The sequence below is a fragment of the Misgurnus anguillicaudatus genome, chromosome 4 (genome assembly GCF_027580225.2).
Source record: "Misgurnus anguillicaudatus chromosome 4, ASM2758022v2, whole genome shotgun sequence".
Taxonomy (NCBI): Eukaryota; Metazoa; Chordata; class Actinopteri; order Cypriniformes; family Cobitidae; genus Misgurnus; species Misgurnus anguillicaudatus.
In genome coordinates this window covers 30025430-30046585 of record NC_073340.2, presented here as the reverse complement: position 1 = coordinate 30046585, position 21156 = coordinate 30025430, and the positions used below count along the sequence as shown (strand labels likewise).

The window sequence follows — 21156 nt, the reverse complement described above, 5'->3', positions numbered from 1 at the left end:
CATTGAATATGGTGCATCCCTACATGCCCCCCCCAAAGAAAATGTATGACATAAAACATTGTAAAACTTAACATTTCAATGAAACAAAACATATTAAATTATTTAATGGAGTGATGTTGGTTAATAACATTATTTTGAGATTTGAGTATACAGAATTTATAAATTAATTTATTTTATAAAAACTGGGGGGCACCTGCCACCATCTCAGGGCCCCCCAGGGGGCCACGGCTCCCAGTTTGAGAACCACTGCTGTAAAAAATGATTTCAAAGCAACATATATTTTATGTTACTTAAAAAACATGTTGAAATTGTTTAACTTAATTTGTTAAGTCAAAACTTAAAATAGTTGACTTGTAAAACTAATTTGTGTAAACTTCATGCTGCATTTTTACTATGAGTACTCCAGTTTTCTTTTCAGAGTCCAAAGACGTACGATTTATGTGAATTTAACCAAAAACAACCTAAAATGTCTTAATATAAGATAGGGAAGGTTCTGATAAATATAAAATAATAGCATAATAAAGAAATGTTAGGTATTTACAGTTTAGCTCTGCTAAGACTGTACGGTGTCATTTAGGCTACATAAACACTGTGGTATTTTGGTGTTTATGTGGAACTTGTTATTCAAGTCAACGTTGGTTCCACCAATTATGTATGCCATGGCTTTATTCATTTGTTTAAAAAAAACTATATAGTTTCACTTAATATTATACCTATGCTACTATTGCCATCTTGTGGACAATATCTGTGCAACAATGACAGAGGGTGAAGGAAATCGAGTTTATTGGATCCTTTTTGAAATTCTTTTATAAAATATTAAAGCAATAATTGCTTTATTGCTTTTATAAAACGGTTACTTCACATGCATAGCAGGATTTCAAACAATAAAACACAGCAAATAAGTTGTAATTATATTAGTACAAATATTACTCTTCCGCCAAACAAAGTAGTTCCTAAGAATCAACACAGCGCACTGCGCAGTTCCCAAGCAAGACGCAATGAAAATTGATTAAAGACTGTGGTGTTTATTTTCATAAATCAACTTTCATCTAAGTTATACATTAACATGTACATAGTGCAGCTGTTGTAGTGTGGATCATGTTGTAGAGCTTGGAAGCATGCTTAAATAAATTTCCCCATCAGTTTTTTTATTGCCACCCAGTTTAAGTTTAATGCCTTCCAGAAAAAAAATTCTTTAAATAAACATAAAATACATCAAATGAAAGAACAGACCCTCCGATTTAAAAAAAAAGTTTCATCCTACCTTCATTTGTATAAATTCACCATAAAATATCACCATAAAATAACAGGTGAATAACAACCACAAGACACTAGAAACTCATACAGTACGGTGAGCATAGGCTAACTTACACATAGAGAAAAAATCTAAGTGAACTTTATTGAATGTATTATTATGACAAAAATAAACAAACAAAATATCACAATCATCATATTTGCTTTTGACTCAATCACGAGTATCCCTTCGGGTTGTAGCGGTGTTTGAAAGTTGAGAGGCGGAAGCTCTCCCGCGAGTGGGCGTGGTTTCAGCTTCAACAGCGGACACGCCCCATAACGTTTGAGAGCAGAGAATCTAAGATTTTTTTATAAATTTACTTGCCGTTTTTATCATTAAAATCTGTCTGGGTGGTAATAGCAGATTTTTCTGAGGTATGACAAACTGAGAACACATTTAATATCGGACTTTATACAGACCACCACCCAATATAATAGTCTAGCAATACGTGTAAGCTCTAATCACAGTAGTATTTCTAATGCTACAATATAATTACTTTATAATATAATTAAAGTTGCTGTTTTACAAGAAAGGCAAAAAAATAAGCTTTACTTTATAAGTACTTACTTTATAACATGCTATACAAGTAGGCTACATTTACTTGCTGTCCTTCATAGTAAAATTAGTTTTAATGGTTGAATGTAACTCTTCATTAATTTTCTTTATTCATGTTTAATATATGAATTAAATCTAAAATATATAATGTATGTTATATTAAACATTAAATAAATATACCCGTGGCTTAATAAAATGGACAAACCAATATTTTAACCCAGTGGTGGGTTTGCCCATATTTGATTCAGACACGTGTTGAAACACCACAGAATAAATGTATACACACTCTATAATAATAAAATGTTCTGGTTAGTTGTTTTTCAAAAACAGGATCATACTGAGATTTCTGGGGTCCAGGCAATTTCTCCAGTTCATGGCCTGGGATTTTTCTAGCTGATGCACACGTTCAATTGGAATTGCAGTGGAGACCACTGTGAGGTACTTGCGGGTGACTGTCGCCAGTTGTTTAAACTCAACTCTGCTCCTCCAGAAATCAAGTGGGTCCTCTGAATTTCTTTTAAATGTCCAGTATTTTTCCAGAATCATCTCTTCACTTCTTGTGTCATAACTGTGCGTAGTGTGTCTGTTTCCCTTGATCAGTGATTGGATTTCTGCTTTGACATCAATATTAGAATCCATCACACAGGTTTTGTATCGTGGGTCCAGTGCTGTGCTAACTCTGAACCAATGATTTTGCTTGATGTTGCCGAAATGATGGTCACATCTCGCAGACAGTGTCTTGGCTATTTCGTTTTCCATCTCCAGTTTTCTCAGTTCCATCTGCAGTCTCTGGACCAGCGGTATGATCATTGAGATGGGGCTGTACCCTTGACTTCCCATTTCTTCAGTAACCATCTTTAGAATCTTCAGTACTGCTAAAATATCTTCCAATATTTTTCTTTCATTCTTATTTAAACAAAGTTTCTCCTCTAGAAAGTCAATAAAAACCTTAAAAATGGCGGGCCACAGCTCTAAGATGTTCTGAAGCATGTGAAGTGTAGGAAGCCACCGTAGATCAGTGCTCTGAATCAGATTATTTTTTTGGAGCTTGAGGTGAGAGCGATGCTTCTGGAGGCTTTCTGAAGCTTTGGGGTTCTGGTGGAAAAATGAAACTATTTGCTGACATTTTCCCAACAGATGTTTCCAGACAGTCTCACCTAATGTTTCTCTGAACACTTTATCCAGCGTACGGCCAAAACAAGGTATAAATGTCCATTGGCATATACTTTTGTCGACCTTTTTCAAGTCATCAATATTTGTGACCACAACTTGAATTTTTGTTGTGATGTTCCACTCATTTGAAATTCTCATCAGGTGCTTTACAACATGTTCTGGTGTACGCTCAATGAGGAGGTGAGCTGTATCTAGCACATAGGATTTCTGCATCCAGTTTTCGTTTATAAGATGGCAAGATACTGTTAGATAAAACACTGTCTTATCTGAACTCCACAGCTCTGCAGAGAGGACAAGATTACTCTCAGCATTAATTGCGTTCTGTACTTCCAGTCGTTTTTGGCTATAAATGCTCTGAAGTTCAGTTTGGATCGAGGACTCATTTATATTTAAAGAGGGGTGTAGACTGCTTGCAAGATCCTGGAATCCTGTCACAATGCTTAATGGCTGTAGGTTCTTTATGATCATATTCAACAAAAGTGTCTTGAAATTTGAGTCATCATCTATAAATAAATAGGCATTTAATGAAATAAGAAGTGTAGTATTTGGAAAAAAAGGTTATTTTCATAAAACATGTCATAAAAGTAGATATTTTACAACTCAAACCTCTGTTTGTTGGTGATTCTTGGTGATCTTGTGATTCTGTTGATCGCAGAGGTCTGGAATTAATGCATCCACCAGATCCCTTTCTCTCTGTAAATGATAAACAAATTAAAGGCGGGGTGCATGATCTCTAAAAGCCAATGTTGACATTTAAAATCGCCTAAACAATCACGCTCTACCCAATAGCATCTGGACCTTCATTCCCAAACATACTCAACCCAGGCAAGGATGTCGGTTAGTTGACACGCCCCTTACTGCTTTTCCAAAGTTTTTTTTTTTTAAATATCACGCACCCCGCCTTTAAGTCAACTCACATTTATTTGTATAGCATTTTTTTTACAATGTTTCATTGATCAAAGCAGCTTTAGAACGTGTCTCTTGATACTTTAGCTAATGTGCTATGTTGAGCTAACCCTGAGATTTAGCCAACATTAGCACACGTGTCAATTTGGGGCAAGTTGTCTTAATGACTTTGATAACCTTGTTTCTAAATTACAAGTATGAAACGCTCCTTAACCTAGGGTTAAAGGCAGGTTTAGAACGAAGATAACCCGAGGTTAAAGGAATTAGTCTAATCATTTTCAATATTAAACTATGTTATTACCTTAACTAAGAATTGTTGATACATCCCTCTATCATCTGTGTGCGTGCACGTAAGCGCTGGAGCGCGCTGCAACGCTTTGATAGCATTTAGCTTAGCCCCATTCATTCAATGGTACCATTTAGAGATAAAGTTAGAAGTGACCAAACACATCAACGTTTTTCCTATTTAAGACGAGTAGTTATACGAGCAAGTTTGGTGGTACAAAATAAAACGTAGCGCTTTTCTAAGCGGATTTAAAAGAGGAACTATATTTTATGGCGTAATAGCACTTTTGGGAGTACTTTGACTCGCCTGAAAAGTCCGCTCCCCTTCTCACTCTCATAATGGGAGAGGGAGGGTGTTACTGCGCCGAGTCGAAGTACTCCCAAAAGTGCTATTACGCCATAAAATATAGTTCCTCTTTAATTTTGTACCACCAAACTTGCTCCTCCAACTCAGGGGTAGGCAACGTCGGTCCTGGAGTGCCGATGTCCTGCAGAGTTTATCTCCAGCTCTAATCAAGCACACCTGAACAAGCTAATCAAGTTCTTAAAAGTCACCTGAAACCTACATGTAGAGGGTTTTATCAGGGTTGGAGTGAAAATCTGCAGGACATCGGCACTCCAGGACCGACGTTGCCTATCCCTGGCTAACTCATACATCTATCCCAGTTAAATGGGGGGAAGTACTCTGGGTTCACACAGCACACCAAATATGCTTTATTATCATATTACCCTATTGATTACATGTTAAAGGAATATTCCATTCTCTGAAAAGAAAAATCCAGACAATTCACCCACCACCACGTCATCCAAAACGCCGATGTCCCTCTCTGCTCAGTCGAGAAGAAATTATGCTTCTTGAGGAAAACATTGCAGGATTTCTCTCATTTTAATGGACCCCAACGGACACCAACACTCAACACTCAACTCAACACGTAACAGTTCTCTCAACGGAGTTTCAAAGGGCCACAAACAATCCCAAAGAGGCAAAAGGGCCCCATCCAGCAAAACGATTGTCATTTTTGACAAGAAAATAACAAATATGCACTTTTAAAGCACAACTTCTCGTCTGGATCTGGTCGTGATGCGCCAGGTGACCCCACGCAATACGTCATGACGTCAAGAGGTCACAGAAGACGAACGTGAAACTCCACCCCAGTGTTTACAAGTGTGTTGAAAGAGGACGTTGTTGTATGTCAACTGATACTAATTAATGTCTTTGTGTCAGTTTATTGCTTAAAATGGTCCGCAAATGTGCATTTTATATATGTAACACGTGACCTCCCTATGTCACTACGCATTTACGTTAGGTCGCGCTGGACCGGACCCAGACGAAAAGCTGTGGTTCAAAAGAGCACATTTTCCATTCTCCCGTCAAAAATGACAATCGTTTTGCTAGATAAGACGCTTATGCCTCGTTTGGGATCGTTTATAGTCCTTTGAAACTCCGTAAAAAAAAAACTGTTATGTGTTGAGTTAAGTGTTATTTGTTGGTGTCTATTAAAGACATTTTGGATGACATGGTGCTGAGTAAATTATCTGGATAAACCCGTTGAAACATTGTTATGCATTCGATTATGTAAACTTTAGCAAGGCATTTCAGCTGTCTTGACACATACAGTATATACATACAATTTGTCATATTCATATTTTCATAGTTTGTTGTTGTTTAAAAACAGGATCATATTTAAATCTTTTGGGTCCATCCAGTTTCTCCTGTTCATGGCCTGTGATTTTTCTAGCTGATGCACACGTTCAATTGGAATTGCAGTGGAGACCACTGTGAGGTACTTGCGAGCAACTGTGGCCAGTTGTTTAAACTCAACTCTGCTCTTCCAGAATTCAAGTGGATTCTCTGAATTGTTTATTTTCCAGTATTTTTGAAGAATCAGCTCTTCATTGCTAGTTTCATGACTGTTATGTACAGTTTGTGTGTTTCCCCTGATCTCTGATCTGATTTCTGTTTTGACATCTTCAACCTCTCAGTTCTACCTGTAATTTCTGGACCAGCGGTATGATGTTTGAGATGGCGCTGTGCTCTTCAGTTCCTATTTTTTTTGTCATCTCTTTCAAAATATTCAGTACTTCTACAATGTCCTTTAATAGTTTTATTTCACTTTCATTTAGGGAAGGGTTATCTGCTTGACTTTCAGTAAAAACCTTTTTAATGGCTGGCCACAGCTCTAAGATGTTCTGAAGCATGTGAAGGGTAGGAAGCCACCGTAGATCAGTGCTCTGAATCAGTTCATTTCTTTGGAGCTTGAGGTGAGAACGATGCTTCTGGAGGCTTTCTGAAGCTTTGATGTTTTGGTGAAAAAATGCAACTATTTGCTGACATTTTCCCAACAGATGTTTCAGGCCAGAGTCACGCTTTGTTTCAAGCCACACTTTATCCAGCGTATGGGCAAAACAAGGTATAAATTTCCATTTGCATGCACTCTGGAGCTTTTTCATGCCATCAACATTTGTGACCACAACTTGAATCTTTTCTTTGATGTTCCACTCATTTGAAATTCTTATAAGTTGCTGTAGGACATGTTCAGGTGTACGCTCAGTGAGGAGGTGAGCTGTATCTAGCACATAGGATTTCTGCATCCAGTTTTCATTTATTAGATGGCAAGATACTGTCAGATAAAACACTGTGTCATTTGAGCTCCACAGCTCTGCAGAGAGGACAAGATTACTCTCAGCATTGACTGCGTTCTGAACTTCCAGTCTATTTTTCCTATAAAGATGTTCATCTTGAATCAAGGACTCATTTAAATTAATATTCTGCTGTTGACTTGTCCCAGTGTTTAATGGCTGTTGATCCTTTACAATATTAGGCAAAATTGTCTTGGAATTTGAGTCATCACCTAATTAATATAAAGCACATCAGATATGGAGTAAGCTTTATTGCTACAGCTTGGCCCCAGTATTATATCTTATATTTCGAACATAATTTACAAAAGATAATGCTTTAAGCTAAGCTAATGTCAGCAGTCTCTTACTCTGCGGTAAGCAAGCCAATCCCAAAATCAAACTCTAACCATCTGTTCTAAAAACTGAGGCCAGTATTTGCACTCTTTTTAATTTGCACTCTTTAATGACATCACAAATTGATCAATTAACAAACATACTTAATTTAAACATTATTATTAAGACATTTTTATGTAGCCCAAAAATTACCAATTACCCTAAACAACACTTTTGTTTTTATTTTTAAATCTGCAATGTGTATTTTTGCCTCTTTGTAGCCAAATCTTCCTCACATGACGTCAATCTGACGCAAAATCCCACCCCACAGGTCATCATATAAATTATTATTATAAACTTTGGGAATCGGGGTAAGATTGCAGACCGTTTAAAAAATAGATTTATGTACTATTTTAATAACTGATTTTTTACTTTTTCAATTTCTTAAGGGCGATTTATAGTCGTGCGTAGGTCCTACGGCATAGCTACGGCGTAGGCTATCCGTAGCCTGTGCGTAGCTCTGCGTAGCCTGACGCGCACCTCACAAAATTTCTAACAGCGCGTCGGCTCTACGCGGACCGTAAGCGCTGTGATTGGTCCACCAGAACCCCTCCCGTCAGGTAAAAAAACTGCGTCATAGGTATTTCCGTTTGAGACGGTGAAAACAAAGTTGAGGAGTGATTTAACTCAAACTGAAACATAAGTCGCTGTTTATTTACTTCCATCATTGCTGGTCTTCTCAAATTATACACAACAAGTTGCTATTTCTTCTTCGTTTGTGGGTTTACTTGCTTAGCTTCTTCTTCTGTGACGACTTCTGCTGCTACTGTGGTTACACGCGTGATTACTGCCAACCAGCGGTTTCGCGTGTGTTTGCACGTCGACGCGGACGGCGACGCACAAGTATAAATGAAAACCGACGCGGAACCTACGCCGTCGCTGCTACGCCGTAGGACCTACGCACGACTATAAATCGCCCTTTATTCAACCCAAAAAATTACAGATGAACTTTTTTACATATATTCAATGTCATTTATTTTTAAATATTATATTATTTTTTCTATAATAGTCAAACAATAAACATGCATTTTAAAAACATTTAATCAATTCAATCCAAGTAAATAATTAATTTGTTAAAATGGAAATGATAGAGTATTGTGATGATTTCACAGCATGAAAAGTTTACCTTAACACTGCAGACTGCTGGTGTTGCTATCACAACATATTTAATTTTATATTTAATATACATATATCGCTCTTACCACCTTCTGAACATGCTCGTTGTCTATACACACGTTTATATGGAGGCGATGAATAATTGCGTCCATGCGAAAAACGTTGATGTCTGTTTCCTCTACGATGATCTAGATCTGTAATGTTTAACAAAAGCATGAGCGAAACAGATAAAAAGCATCTATGTGATTCATGTATTGTGACTTTACAACCTTTACATTGGTTGCACTTTATTTTAGAGTATGTGTACTTACCTTGTACATATACGGTAAATATGTTGTACTTACAGCCAAATGTGTGGTATTTACTTTTAAGTATCTACATGGTAATTATAGGGTATCATTACTGAACTTACCAGTGGTACATACTTGGTAGTTATTATCTTGTTTGACTCTGTGGACCCTGTACCGGGTCCAGAATTATCTTATTTTGACTTAATATAAAATATTCCTTTCATTTTTAATGGTCTGTCATGGACCCAGTAGCACATATGAGATACTGTTTGAAAGCTTAGACTCTCTACTTTCTGCAGATATGCATCACTTTGAGATATGTTTCACTGTAAGAAAGTTAGTTACACTTAATTTACACTATCACCCCCCCCATAATTTTTAATATCATTTAATATTCACATATTTCATATTTTTCAAGTATGACAAACATGGGCAAGTCTTATATCAAATGAAAGCTCTCACTCTCAGGAATAAGGCTGCAGTGTTAATTTTGTCCTATTATTATCACATATCCTACAATCGTCGGATGAATAATGATGTAAAAAATCGTCTTTTGTAAACATATGGGATAATTGAGTGTGGACTGCCTCAGATAGCACAGATAGCCACAAATGATACACCATCTTTTCTCTTAGGTCCTACTCTAAAAAATGAGTCCATTCACAGCATTTTCTTTGGTGTGTGCATGAATAATCCCTTGCTATTTATTATATGCGCAAAACAAAAAATTAATATTTATATGAAAAATGTATTTTCGCACATTTCAGTAAAATGAGAATAACTTTTGAATGCGACATGCTAAAGAGTTCATTCTTTTTTTTGGGTGTTTACTGTCTGCTGCTGGTAACAACCAGAACTGTCTGCAGTCTGCTAGAGCACCCAGAACCAGAGTTATACACTATCAGAGGCAGTATTTACAACATAAAAAAAGAAAATTTGGTGTTTTATCATATGAAAAACCACATAAATAACAATATTTGTCACAAACAGCAGCTTTTTATGTAACTTCAAAGGGTTTTCTGTAAAATGATATAAAGCAATTGCATTTATTCCACTGTATGTGGTTATGGGAGCACTTCAAATGTTTTTTGGCACAAATGTTACTCCATAAGCGTATTATTCCTCCCATCAGTTGGAGTAAAATAACTTTTGCAATTATTATGATAGAGAAAAAATTCCTTTTTCCTCTGTAAGCTGGCAATTGTTGGAATCAAATAAAACTGTCTGCAGGTTTCGTTACCACTCAGGGCCGGAGTTATACACTTTTAAATACAGACTTTAGAAAAAAAACATCAAAAAGCGCCTATTTATTTTTGTGTTTATTAGAGGACTGACAACACATACAACCATGTTGAGCACTTTTAACAGTGTTTTATGTAATTTCAGAGGGTTTCCTGTAAAATGATACCAAACTTTTGTATGTGCACCTCTGCTTGTGGGTATGAAAAGCTTTTGAAATTGGGTAGGCCAAATCCAGGCGAAAATCCCCAAAATAGCCTCAGAGGTAACTCTGTGTAAGTACAGGGTAATACCAGATACATACGTATAGTGTAGGTATACTGTAACTAACAAGAAACACTACTGTACTAATGACAGGTACTTATAGTGTACATGATAACTAACAACAAACACTACTGTACAAATTGTATGCACATGGTACGTGTATTTTACTTACAGGCCAGTGTAATTAATGGCAGGTACTTATAGTGTATGTATACTGTAACTAAAGAGAAACATTACTTTACTTATATTGTACTTATAAATACATTCATTTTTAAGTACAGTAGTTACTTGTTAGTAACAGTATAGGTATATATCTGGTATTACCCAGTACTTACCTAAAGTTACATAATAACTACCAAGTACCACTGATAAGTACAGTAATGATACCCTTTCATTACCATGTAGATACTCAAAAGAAATAAACCACACATTTGTTTGTAAGTAAAACATACCATATATGTCCAAGGTAGGTACATGTACTGTAAAATAAAGTGCTACCTTTACGATTACAATAAATCAACAAATTAGGTAATAACAAATTAAACTCTTAATAAAGAAAGAAATGTTACCAAAGCGAACTCTTCTGCTGTTTGTGTGTGTTTTGGATGGTCCAGGATCCATTTTGCAGCAAAATTGCACTAGCAATTAAACATGTTGGTCCAAAGTAGGTCTAAGAGATGAAGCACTTTTACTTTCACTTCTGCACCAGAACAAAACCTATTTTACTTAATTTGAATAGCCTACCGGCCACCTCCCACTGTAAATGGCTTATGTTTCTCTGGTGATGAAAACAATATTTGTCTTTAGGATCAATGACAAATATTATAAAAACATTGCAGTGCCTTACTTAATAATTCACCTTTGCTATCTATATAGGCCTGGCCTACACATCCACTGGTTTATTGGGCAATGGGCCCCTGATTTAAGATCAGCTACTTACAAATTCCCTCAATGCCACAAAATATCCACCAGGTGTTGCATACAAACAAAGCCTGTCAATATTTCTCTTAAAACACACAAACGTTTTTTTTTTTAGATTGTTTACGTTTTTTTTTAGATTGTATAATATGTTTATTGATTATTACTTTACTTTTCAAACATTTTTTATTTTACTTCACATTTTGTCATGATTGTGAGAAAACATCCACCATAAAAGATAAATTATAAATAGTAATAGACACAAATATTTACATTACTGTATATGGTACTTTGTAAATCCAAAAAGTTAATCAAAATTGCAAAGTTGTCTTAAGACAAGAAGGGGTATTGGACAACGTTTAGGATTTTTTAAATATGCTTTGTCATCAAAGCATCAAGCATCAAAATGATGCAAAACAAAACATTACATGATAAGCTATACTGATTCATATCAGGTATTTTCTATATCTTCAGACATAATATTAGTGCTGCTTAGTGATGACATGCGTCATAATATACTGTATGAAAAGCATGCATTGTATTTACATTCCTGTCAGCTGCTGACTCAAACAGGGTGTGTTTTCTGGTTCCCTGCTTATTTTCATAGAGGTACAGCTCTGTCTTTAATGTTTAACCTTCTTAAATTGTAAAAAAGCAGCGTTGCGTAAACCAAACATATTTATAACAATGCAATGCACGATTCTGTAAAGCAGGAGATTAACATGTTTCAGTCTTTGCTTTGGTCATTGTATTGCTTGTTTTGCTAAAAAACATACAGACACCCAATTGGGTTTTGTGTTCAATTTTGTGATCTATATATAACTTTGACTTTTGCCATGAACACATAAAATGACTCTTTAATAAAAATATATGCTTCTTTTTACTAATTACATATATCATTGACATCAATGTGTAATAAAAAAGAAGAAATAAAGTAAGCACATTTTACTTGACCAAATTTATAAGCCAAATACAGTAATACTGAAAGTTACATTTGCAATTATTGCTGTCTTTAAATTGTTGAGAATGAACAGTAAGGTACATTTTTAATACAGAAATCTTATTAAGGAAAATCTATTAGCAAGTAGAATTTGTAAAATATTGTCAACACTCTAAAAAGAAAAAGTAAAATATACTTAAACAAGTTACTTCAATTGGTAACACTTAAAAAATTTGTTTTGTTAACTTTTTCATCAACTTTTTTTTTCACTTAAATTAAGAACATTTGGGGTGATTTTTTAAAAATTGTTAACACTTAAAAATATAACCTTTCTCAACTTAAAAATTTCCCTTAAAGTAAGAAAAATTGAGTCGTAAAAAATTAAATATTTTAGGTGTTACCAATTGAAGTATTTTGTTTAAGCTATACAACCTTTTACTTATTTACTTGGTATTTGCGTATGTTATATCTCAATAACTTTTGTTTGGAAGGTAATAAAAAATTATTTTTCCATGTTTACTGCCACCTAGTGGAATCAATGTAGATTTTCTAAAGGGACATAATATATATATGATAAATAATATAAAAATAAAATTAGCATTTTATGCACTTCCCCCGCATCATTTACATTTATTATTTGCACACATTTAAATGTGCTTCTTGACCCTCTCAAGACCCTTTGTTGGATTATTTCAAATGTTGAGTACTTCAAACAAGTTATAAATTTCGCCTTCACGGGATTTTGTTGCTGATAATTCAAAACTGTTGCCATTTAGAAACAACATCATATTTAGGTGTTGTGGATCCAAGCTACTTCTTCGACTGGCAACTAAACTTGCTTTTTCAGTGTCAAATGCGACGTCAGCTGGCATTGCAGTAGATACAGCAGTTAGGTATTTGCGAGCAACTTCACTTAAGTGCCAGTCTTCATCTTTTGGGAACTTCCAGAATGCATGGGGATCCCAATCCCTCCGCAAAATTTCTTTATTTAAGTACCTGTTTAGAGCTTCGTCCAAATTGTTTGGCTGTCTTAAGCTTACCCGAGTCTCAAGCATTTCTCCCCTTATCTTTATCTTAATGCATGTTAAGTTTACCCTGTCAGAGAGCACATTGTCTCTGTATCTCACATCAAGTGCTGTGCTTAGTGTTAGCCAATCATTTTCTTTGATTTCACCAAAATGAATAAACGATTCAGCTAATTCCTTAGCAAACTCATTTCCACTCAGCTCCAACTCGCTTAGTTTCTGTTTCATGTCCTCTACCTGCGGTATAACGTTTGACAGTAAATGATATCGCTTCGCTGTATCGGCTGCCGTCATGACACCCTGGAACACTTTGAGGCATGCTATTGCCTTTTTTATGTCTTCATTTTCCGACTCGGTTAAAAACAAGTCATTATTGCTTGAAATGAGTACTTCGCGTATGGCTTTGTGTTGCTCTGTAATTCTTTCTAGCATTTTCAGTGTAGAAAGCCATCGATCAGCATTTGACTCAATCAGATTATCTGGTGACAACCAAAGCTTTGTTTGTGCCTCTTTGAGTTGAGCCTGTGCTTCAACATTTTGGGAAAAATACTGTGCTATACAACAACATCGTTGTGCCAGTTCTTTCCAGTCTGAGGATGCTTCAAGTGTTGCTCTAAAGACAACATCTAGTGTGTGGGCAAAGCAGGGAATGTACTCCCATCCACAATTTTTTATTTCCCTTTTTATACCATCAACATTTGTAATGACCACTTTAATCTTACTTTTAATTTTCCATTTTTGTGCTATTTTCAAAAGCTGTACAACAACATTTTTTGGTGTGTATGCTTCAGGGAGAGGTGTGGTTTCCAAAACAAATGACATTTGAGTCCATGCGTCATCGATCAGGTGACAAGTAGTAGTCATATACGTTTTGTTTGTAGTGGTTTTCCATAATTCACACGACAGTGCGACATTATTCACTCTTTCAAGTTGGTCTTGCACAAATCCTGTTGATATTATGTGCAATGTTTTAAGATTTGAGAGTATAAAGTTAGTTGGTAAACAATTATACTTTATAGATTGGAAAAATTGTAAAAAGCCAGGCTCTCCAACAAAGGTATGTGGAAGCAGACCAGAAATAATCAGACCTAGCACGGGATGCTGCTGAACAACTGCAAAAGATAAAGCACATATGCATTATCATTGTTAAAACAACAAATCTGGTGGCATTGTATTTATGTCTGTGTGTTTGTGTTTATGTGTTTGTGTGTGTGAGGATATATTTTAATATGGATATTGGGCTTCCCTTTCACTTGTGACCGACGAATTGGGAACTCGCTTAGAGAGACCAATCTGCTTCGTACTCTACTAAAACGCCAATGAACTTGGCATAGAGATATTTGCATAATGCTGGCGCCGCCCCGCCAGGTGCGTATATAAGCCACAGGTGCAAATATGGAAATTAGCTTTTTCGCTTCGAAAGCCGGCATTATCTGCTGCTGAGAAGCTACTCTCTGCTCTTCTGGGAACGGTTGCTGAAGTTGATTGACAAGCAGTACTGACACAGCGGACACTCGCAGTATTCCACTGCTCTGCATATTTTTTGTTTCGAGTTTAGTGTGTGCGTTGCCTCTCCCTGTGCGCATCATCAGCTGAGCACCTAAAGAGTGGTTTCCCTAAAAAGTGGTACGTGAGAGCTCTGTGTCTTTTTAAAGACAGCCACTCTCTCGTATATTCGGAGATCAGCGTCCTTTTCAGGATAGCTTTTCCTCCGTGCGATCTTGGGTGCGAGAAGTACAGGGATTCCAGTGACGGTCACGAGCACTGTCTTCGTGCTTGCGCATCGAGCACTCTGAGGCTGCGTTCGTGGAGAGCTTTTGTTCTCTCTGTGAGAGCATAACCCTCTTGGATTGCGGAGACGACTGTCGTTTCTACGGGAACGACGTCCGCGCCTTTGCAGTGCTGAACGCCGCCATGGTGCGGCTGTCAAGCGCTCGCAGGATGCTCTTCGCATCACTACGCTGAGTAGGACGGAGGATGCGTGCTTCACCTACCGACCTTCTCATCCTCAGCCGGTTGAGGCTCCGGTGGAGACTGCAGAGTCGTGTTCTACGATTTCTGCCGAATCCATTGGACCTCCTTCTGGTCCCGTCACTTCTGCAGCATCAGAGGGGTGCCCATTTTTTCCCTCCGAGGCGGAGTCGTCCCGGAGATGGCGGCCATGCCCGCTCGAGCGGCGGAAACGGTAGAGTTGGAGGGGTTAACCCCTCTCCGCCCGAACCGTCCCGCCCACATGATTGGTACTTCGGAGCTGCGGGCCTCTACAGTCCTCACCTCCTGTGCCTGCCTTTCCCGATGGCACGAAGAGCTGACGTGATTTGCGGCCGTCTCTGCCGTTCAGCTTTCACCCCTCACCTCCCTCACCAACGGAGCCAAGGGGGGGATCCCTTCAGTGGAGCGGGGGGTTGCGATGCAGCTGCGTTCCTGGAGGGGCCACCCAACCCTTCCCTCCCGTGTTTGTGTAGACAGTCGTCCGGTTACGGGCGCTGCCCATCAGGCATGCGGAGACGCGGCTTCAGCCCTGCACGCAATAACGTTACTGCAGGTTCACCAAGCGAAGGCTTTAGAGGTTTACGAGGGAAGCCGCGACCTTCAGTCGTGCGATGTCCACCACAGTGTTCAAGATCGCCACCTTTGCTATGTCTGGCTTACATGATGGACGCAGACGAGAACAACTTCTTGAATGCTCCTGTCTCACAGACCGGCCTCTTTGGCGAGCCCGTGGAGTCGTACAGCTCCGCTGCGCAGATGGAGGCGATCTCCTAGGTCATGCCCCGGCGAAAGAGAGCTGCCCTTGGTCCACCACGCCGGCTCCTCAGTCTGCCTCTCGCCGTCGGAGTCCTGCGGCGGCCACCTCTGTTCCCCTCCTCGGACCTCATCTCGGCAGCGCAGGGGAACTGGTCGTCAGCAGCTCACCCCGCCCGTTTAGCCGCTTCCCGTGAAAATCGGGAGTTTGTGGCCCGAGTTGGGCGACCCGTAGTGGCAGAGGATCACTCTTCAGGAGACGGTGATTCGCTCCTTCCCCCGGTAGGGGGTCGGGTGGTAAATCCTTGGTTTGCATCTGTTCCACCGGCTGTCCAGCCGGTACCTACTTCACCACACATAAGAGTGCATTCCTCTTCCCTCTCCAGGTCTCCAGAGGATCGAGAGAGCCGTGAGCGGGCACACCAGCTCACCCTACCTCTCCTCTATCGCCAGCGGGTGTTTTTCCGGAGTCTGCGTTCTCCGTGCAGGAGACCAGACGACCGTCACCCTCAGCGGGCTCAGGTCAGTGTCACACACACATATACTGTAGATGTTAATGCTGTCCCAGCAGACGCACCGGCAGTCCTACCTGTCTCGCTTCGCTGCCCCACCGCGGGTACTTCGGTAGTGTCATTAATTCTCCTCGTACGGTCCCTGGATGCTTCGCTTCAGTTCCCAGCCTGTCTCGTTGGGTTTTACGCACTATCCGCCTCGGTTACGAAAACAATTACCGGCACTCCCCCAAATTCTCGGGCATTCATTTCACTATAGTGAAAGCGTCCGATGCACATGTACTGCGTGCAAAAGTTGATGTCCTGCTGGCGAAGGACATTTCGAGCCGGTCCCTCTTACCGAGAATGATGATAAGGTTTTTCCAGCCTTTATCTCATAGTACCCAAAATACGCGGTGGGTTACGACCGATTTATTTACGCACCGGCTCTAATAATGTGATGCTTTAGGATGATACGCCGAGGCTCGTATTTTAATATTCAGATCGGTTTGCTCTCTCTCTCTCCCCGTGTCTCCATGAAAGTGCTAGTCACGGCATTAAAATCTCCGAGAGAGAGAGCGTTGTTCGCATTCTGCTTATATTTACATCAACTTATAATAGCTCGTTCTTGGCAGACGTGCGCGAACACAGAGATTTAATGCTTCGGCATCTTACTCGTTTAAGTCATCAGGTCAACTGGGAAGAGAGCAACTTTGCCCCTCAGTTGGATCCTTTTCTCAGTATGGAAATAGACTCGATCGATTTATTGGCGTGTTTTATAAGAGCGCACACCCAGTCTATTCTGACTTGCCTCGGTTTAGTTCGAGGGAAGAACGCGGTCCCTCTGAAACAATTTCAGAAGCTCCTGGACATATGGATTCAGCTGTGGCTGTGACACTGCTCGAGCTGCTTCATATGAGACCGCTTCAGCATTGGCTTTACGATCGAGTCTTGAGGAGAGCGTTGCGCAACGGCATACACCGTGTAACCATTACACCTGCGTGTCATTTCTATTTTACCCCGTGGTCAGACCCAGCATTTCTGATAGCAAGATATGCCCCTGAGTCGGGTCTCCTGGCATTCTGTAGCACATGCGATGCCCCCAGCACGGGATGAGCAGCCACGTATGAAGGGCTTGCAGTCTCAGGGGTGTGCATAGCACCCCAACTGCCTCGAGCGGTGCGCTGTATATCTGGGACTTGTACACTCCGCTATGGAGATGCGAGGGAAGGATGTATTAGCCGACACCGACAACATTGCGACTGTTGCGTTATCTACCATTACGGCGGTTTTGCACTCTCGTCACCTGTCGCATCTCGCTCGTCATCTCCTCCTTTGGAGTCAGAAGCATCTGAGGTCCCTTCGTGCCATTTACATCCCGGGTTCGCTCAATACAGCGGCAAACGCGCTTTCCCGAGCTGCGCGCCCGGCGAATGGCGACTCCACCCCCAGACAGTCCAGCTAATTTGGAAGAAGTTCGGTCGTGCGCAGATAGATCTGTTTGCGTCGCCAGATGATACCCACTGTCGCCTATTTTATTCACTACCGAGGGCAGCCTCGGCGTGGATGCGTTGGCACACATCTGGCCGCGGGGGATGGGCAAATACGCATTCCCTCCAGTGAGCTTAATCGCACAGACACTGTGCAAAGTCAGGCAGGACGAGGAGAGCCTTTTATTAGTTGCCCCGTACTGGACGACCAGGAATTGGTTGTCATAGTAAATGCTCCTTGCGACAGCCCCTCCCTGGCGAATTCCCCTGAGGAAGGACTTTCTTTCTCAAGGAAGGGGCACATTATGGCAACCGCGCCCCGACCTGGGGGATTTCCATGTATGGTCGTTGAGCGCGTGCAAGGTTTAGGTGATTTATCGCAAGCGGTATCTAACACCATCGGCGCGGTACGAGCACCGTCCACAAGACGGGCTTACGCGCTTAAATGAAACCCTTTTCGTCACCTGGTGCTCTTCGCAATGCGAGGACCCCAGAGAATGCTTAACATTGTGCTTTTATATCTTCAACATAGGTTAAATGGTAGGCTGTCATCCTCCACCATTAAAGTTGATATCGCCGCTATTTCTGCTCATCACTCACTTATTAACGGCAGATCAGTTGGCCAGCATGATTTGGTTATTAGATTTTAAGAGGCGCTCGCAGGCTAAACCCCTCGCGCCCTCCCTCTATTCCTCCCTGAGACCTGTCCATGGTGCTGAAGCCCTACAGATCCCGCGTTCGAGCCTTTGCAGTCTGCGAGTCTGAAGTTTTTGTCAATGAAAACTCTGACCCTGCTAGCATTGGCCTCCGTGAAGAGAGTAAGGGATTTATATGCATTCTCGTTTGACGATTCGTGCTTTCAGTTTGGTCCTGCTGTCTCACTAAGACCCAGACCAGGCTACGTGCCCAAAGTTCCCACCACTCCCTTCAGAGATAAGTTGGTGAGCTTGCAAGCGCTGCCCCTGGAGGAGGCAGACCCAACCATGGCTTTATTATGTCCCGTACGAGCGTTACGCCTCTACGTGGATCGCTCACAAAGCCTCAGGACTTCAGATCAGCTCTTTGTTTGTTACGGTGGTCAGCAGAGAGGGAAAGCTGTCACTAAGCAGAGGATGTCTCATTGGATAGTTGATACTATCGCCCTTGCTTATAATCTGCAGGGGATTCCTTGTCCATTTAATTTGAGGGCTCACTCTACTAGAAGTGTTGCCTCATTTTGGGCATTCGCTCGTGGTTCCTCGCTAACAGACATCTGCAGAGCTGCTGGTTGGGCCACACCTAATATGTTCATTACATTTTACAGTGTTCCTGTCGAGCCTGTCTCCTCTCGTGTTCTTTCCTCGTTAGGGGAAGCACAGAGAACAGGCACGCAGGTCGGCTTGCAGCCTCCGACTGCTGCTCCAAACTGAGCTCAGTATGGAAGGCCATCAAGGCCAAAACACGTAATAATTTGTTTTGCCTTCCTCCGCTGCCTTGGCAGCCTGATGTTGCGGAGCATCCGCTGCCAGCCTCTCACTAGCTGCATCCTCGCGAACCTGTGTTTGGCTCGGGCATCCACATTGCATCCCACCGGGTTCCTTTGTGAGTATTTTTCCGTGCGGTTAATCCTACTAGCCCACGTTTCCCTCAGCAGAGCACTGCTTTGCTTACACAGCCACGGCTGTCATTTATACCTCAACTACGGTTGACTTTCGCCCCCAACCTTAACGGGGCGGTGGCTTCCGCAGTGTTCCTATACTGCTCAGATAGGGCGCTTCCCAGTCGCTGGCACTACTGTGGGGTTAAAGGAACATCTAGTGCCCGGCCTTCTGCCTTAAAACCTAATTCTCCTTATTCTTAAGTGGAACCGGAGGGCTTTACGCAGACACTGGAAGAGGTCAGCCCTCAGTGGCGTTTTGGTAGGGATTCCCAATTCGTCGGTCACGACGTAACGTCGTAGTGACCGACTGAAAGGGAACGTCTCGGTTACGTATGTAACCCACGTTCCCTGAAGGAAGGGAATGGAGACGTCACGTCCCGTCGACACAGGGCTGCTCCCTGCTGTTTATCGTCCGGTCACACTTTCCGGCTTTCTCAACAAAACAAAGCTAATTTCCATATTTGCACCTGTGGCTTATATACGCACCTGGCGGGGCGGCGCCAACATTATGCAAATATCTCTATGCCAAGTTCATTGGCGTTTTAGTAGAGTACGAAGCAGATTGGTCTCTCTAAGCGAGTTCCCAATTCGTCTGTCACAACGTGACGTCTCCGTTCCCTTCCTTCAGGGAACGTGGGTTATACGTAACCGAGACGTTTGTTGGGTAAATAACTAATAATAGACTATAATCTTAATTAAGTTAAGATGTCTTCACATAGTACTCCTGCAAAAAATATGAAAATATTTTATTATTTATCATTTTTCCAACTTTTTCAGTCTCTTACCTCTATCCCATTCAGCCTTTTTCAGGTTTTGCACTGAAATCATTAAACACATATTAAACATCCAAATAACTAAATAAATAAAAAATTGTAAGATAATAGAACATTTTATCCTAGGTTAATTTTAACCAAACGGTTGGGTTTGTTCATATTTTACAATTTTTTTTAGAATGCTATACATTTTTACAACTTTATTGTTAAATAATAAAACAACAAATAAAACAATCAATATATATATAACTTTTAGTTTATTGCTTAATGGTTAAAACTACGCAGAGTTCAGTCTTACCACTTTCTGAATGGCCCCATTGTCTATCCGCACGTCCATATGGAGAGTATCTGCGTCTTGTTGAGTTATGAACAAATGTTGCTCTTCGCTAGAGATGACAAAAAATGCAAATTTGTTAAATCTGTGATCTGTCACAAAAGACACAGAGACGTGTCATTAAATGATTCTTACAATGTGGACTACAGATTGCAATTTATTATAGCATATATAATTTTTTTATATTTCATATAATAATATTTTTTTCTAATTTTTATCTTAATCAATGAGAAATTCTTTAATTTAAAGCAATCAAAACTTACCAACATCTTTCCTGTCTGTATCCTTGGATGATTTAGACATCATTCCTCTGAAAGATCAGAAGCAAAACAAAGACAAACCCAGAAACCAACGATTTGATAGGCTTGAGGTTTGTCCAGTGCAGTTCACTTTCACTTCTGCGAAAAAGCAAACCTTACACAAATTAATTTAAATAAAGTTACGTAACTGCCAGCATATTGTTTCTGGCTAAACAAGGGTGTGTCCCCAATCAATTACATATAATAATAAATAATAATAATAATACATTTTATTTATAATGCACTTTACATCACAGATCTCAAAGTGCTACAGGATAAAAAAAACAATAAAACTGAGAAGAAACAGTTAAAAAAATACCTCTAAAGAGAACTAAAAGCTTTGTTAAAAAGAAATGTCTTAAGACCTT

The 21156-nt window shown here is 40.1% G+C and overlaps 2 protein-coding genes across 2 annotated transcripts; both read right to left on the bottom strand.

Annotated features, from left to right (window-relative positions):
- Positions 1 to 1607: 1607 nt before the first annotated feature.
- On the bottom strand, positions 1608 to 10968 carry LOC129421025 (zinc finger BED domain-containing protein 4-like). Its single transcript, XM_073867135.1, has 4 exons — positions 10704 to 10968; positions 8428 to 8535; positions 3629 to 3715; positions 1608 to 3525 (listed from the first exon to the last, which is right to left on the bottom strand). Exons 1-4 carry the CDS (start codon positions 10753 to 10755, stop codon positions 2159 to 2161), a joined length of 1614 nt encoding a protein of 537 aa, XP_073723236.1. The 5' UTR covers positions 10756 to 10968; the 3' UTR covers positions 1608 to 2158.
- Positions 10969 to 12285: 1317 nt separating this feature from the next.
- LOC129421116 (E3 SUMO-protein ligase ZBED1-like) lies at positions 12286 to 20863 on the bottom strand. Its single transcript, XM_055176432.2, has 4 exons — positions 20753 to 20863; positions 20454 to 20541; positions 20168 to 20200; positions 12286 to 14129 (listed from the first exon to the last, which is right to left on the bottom strand). The coding sequence occupies exons 1-4, from the start codon at positions 20756 to 20758 to the stop codon at positions 12685 to 12687; spliced, it is 1572 nt and encodes a 523-aa protein (XP_055032407.2). The 5' UTR covers positions 20759 to 20863; the 3' UTR covers positions 12286 to 12684.
- Positions 20864 to 21156: the final 293 nt, after the last annotated feature.

Excerpts from the sequence above, each read along its gene's own strand:
- LOC129421025 (XM_073867135.1), bottom strand. The coding sequence starts at position 10,755 with ATGGATCCTGGACCATCCAAAACACACACAAACAGCAGAAGAGTTCGC. Across the intron at positions 8,536-10,703 it reads CAGCAGAAGAGTTCGCTTTG|ATCTAGATCATCGTAGAGGA; the intron begins GTAACATTTCTT and ends TAAACATTACAG. Across the intron at positions 3,526-3,628 it reads AGAATCACCAACAAACAGAG|ATGATGACTCAAATTTCAAG; the intron begins GTTTGAGTTGTA and ends ATTTATTTATAG.
- LOC129421116 (XM_055176432.2), bottom strand. Across the intron at positions 20,201-20,453 it reads ATGGGGCCATTCAGAAAGTG|TGCAAAACCTGAAAAAGGCT; the intron begins GTAAGACTGAAC and ends TAATGATTTCAG. Across the intron at positions 14,130-20,167 it reads AAAGGCTGAATGGGATAGAG|TTGTTCAGCAGCATCCCGTG; the intron begins GTAAGAGACTGA and ends TATCTTTTGCAG.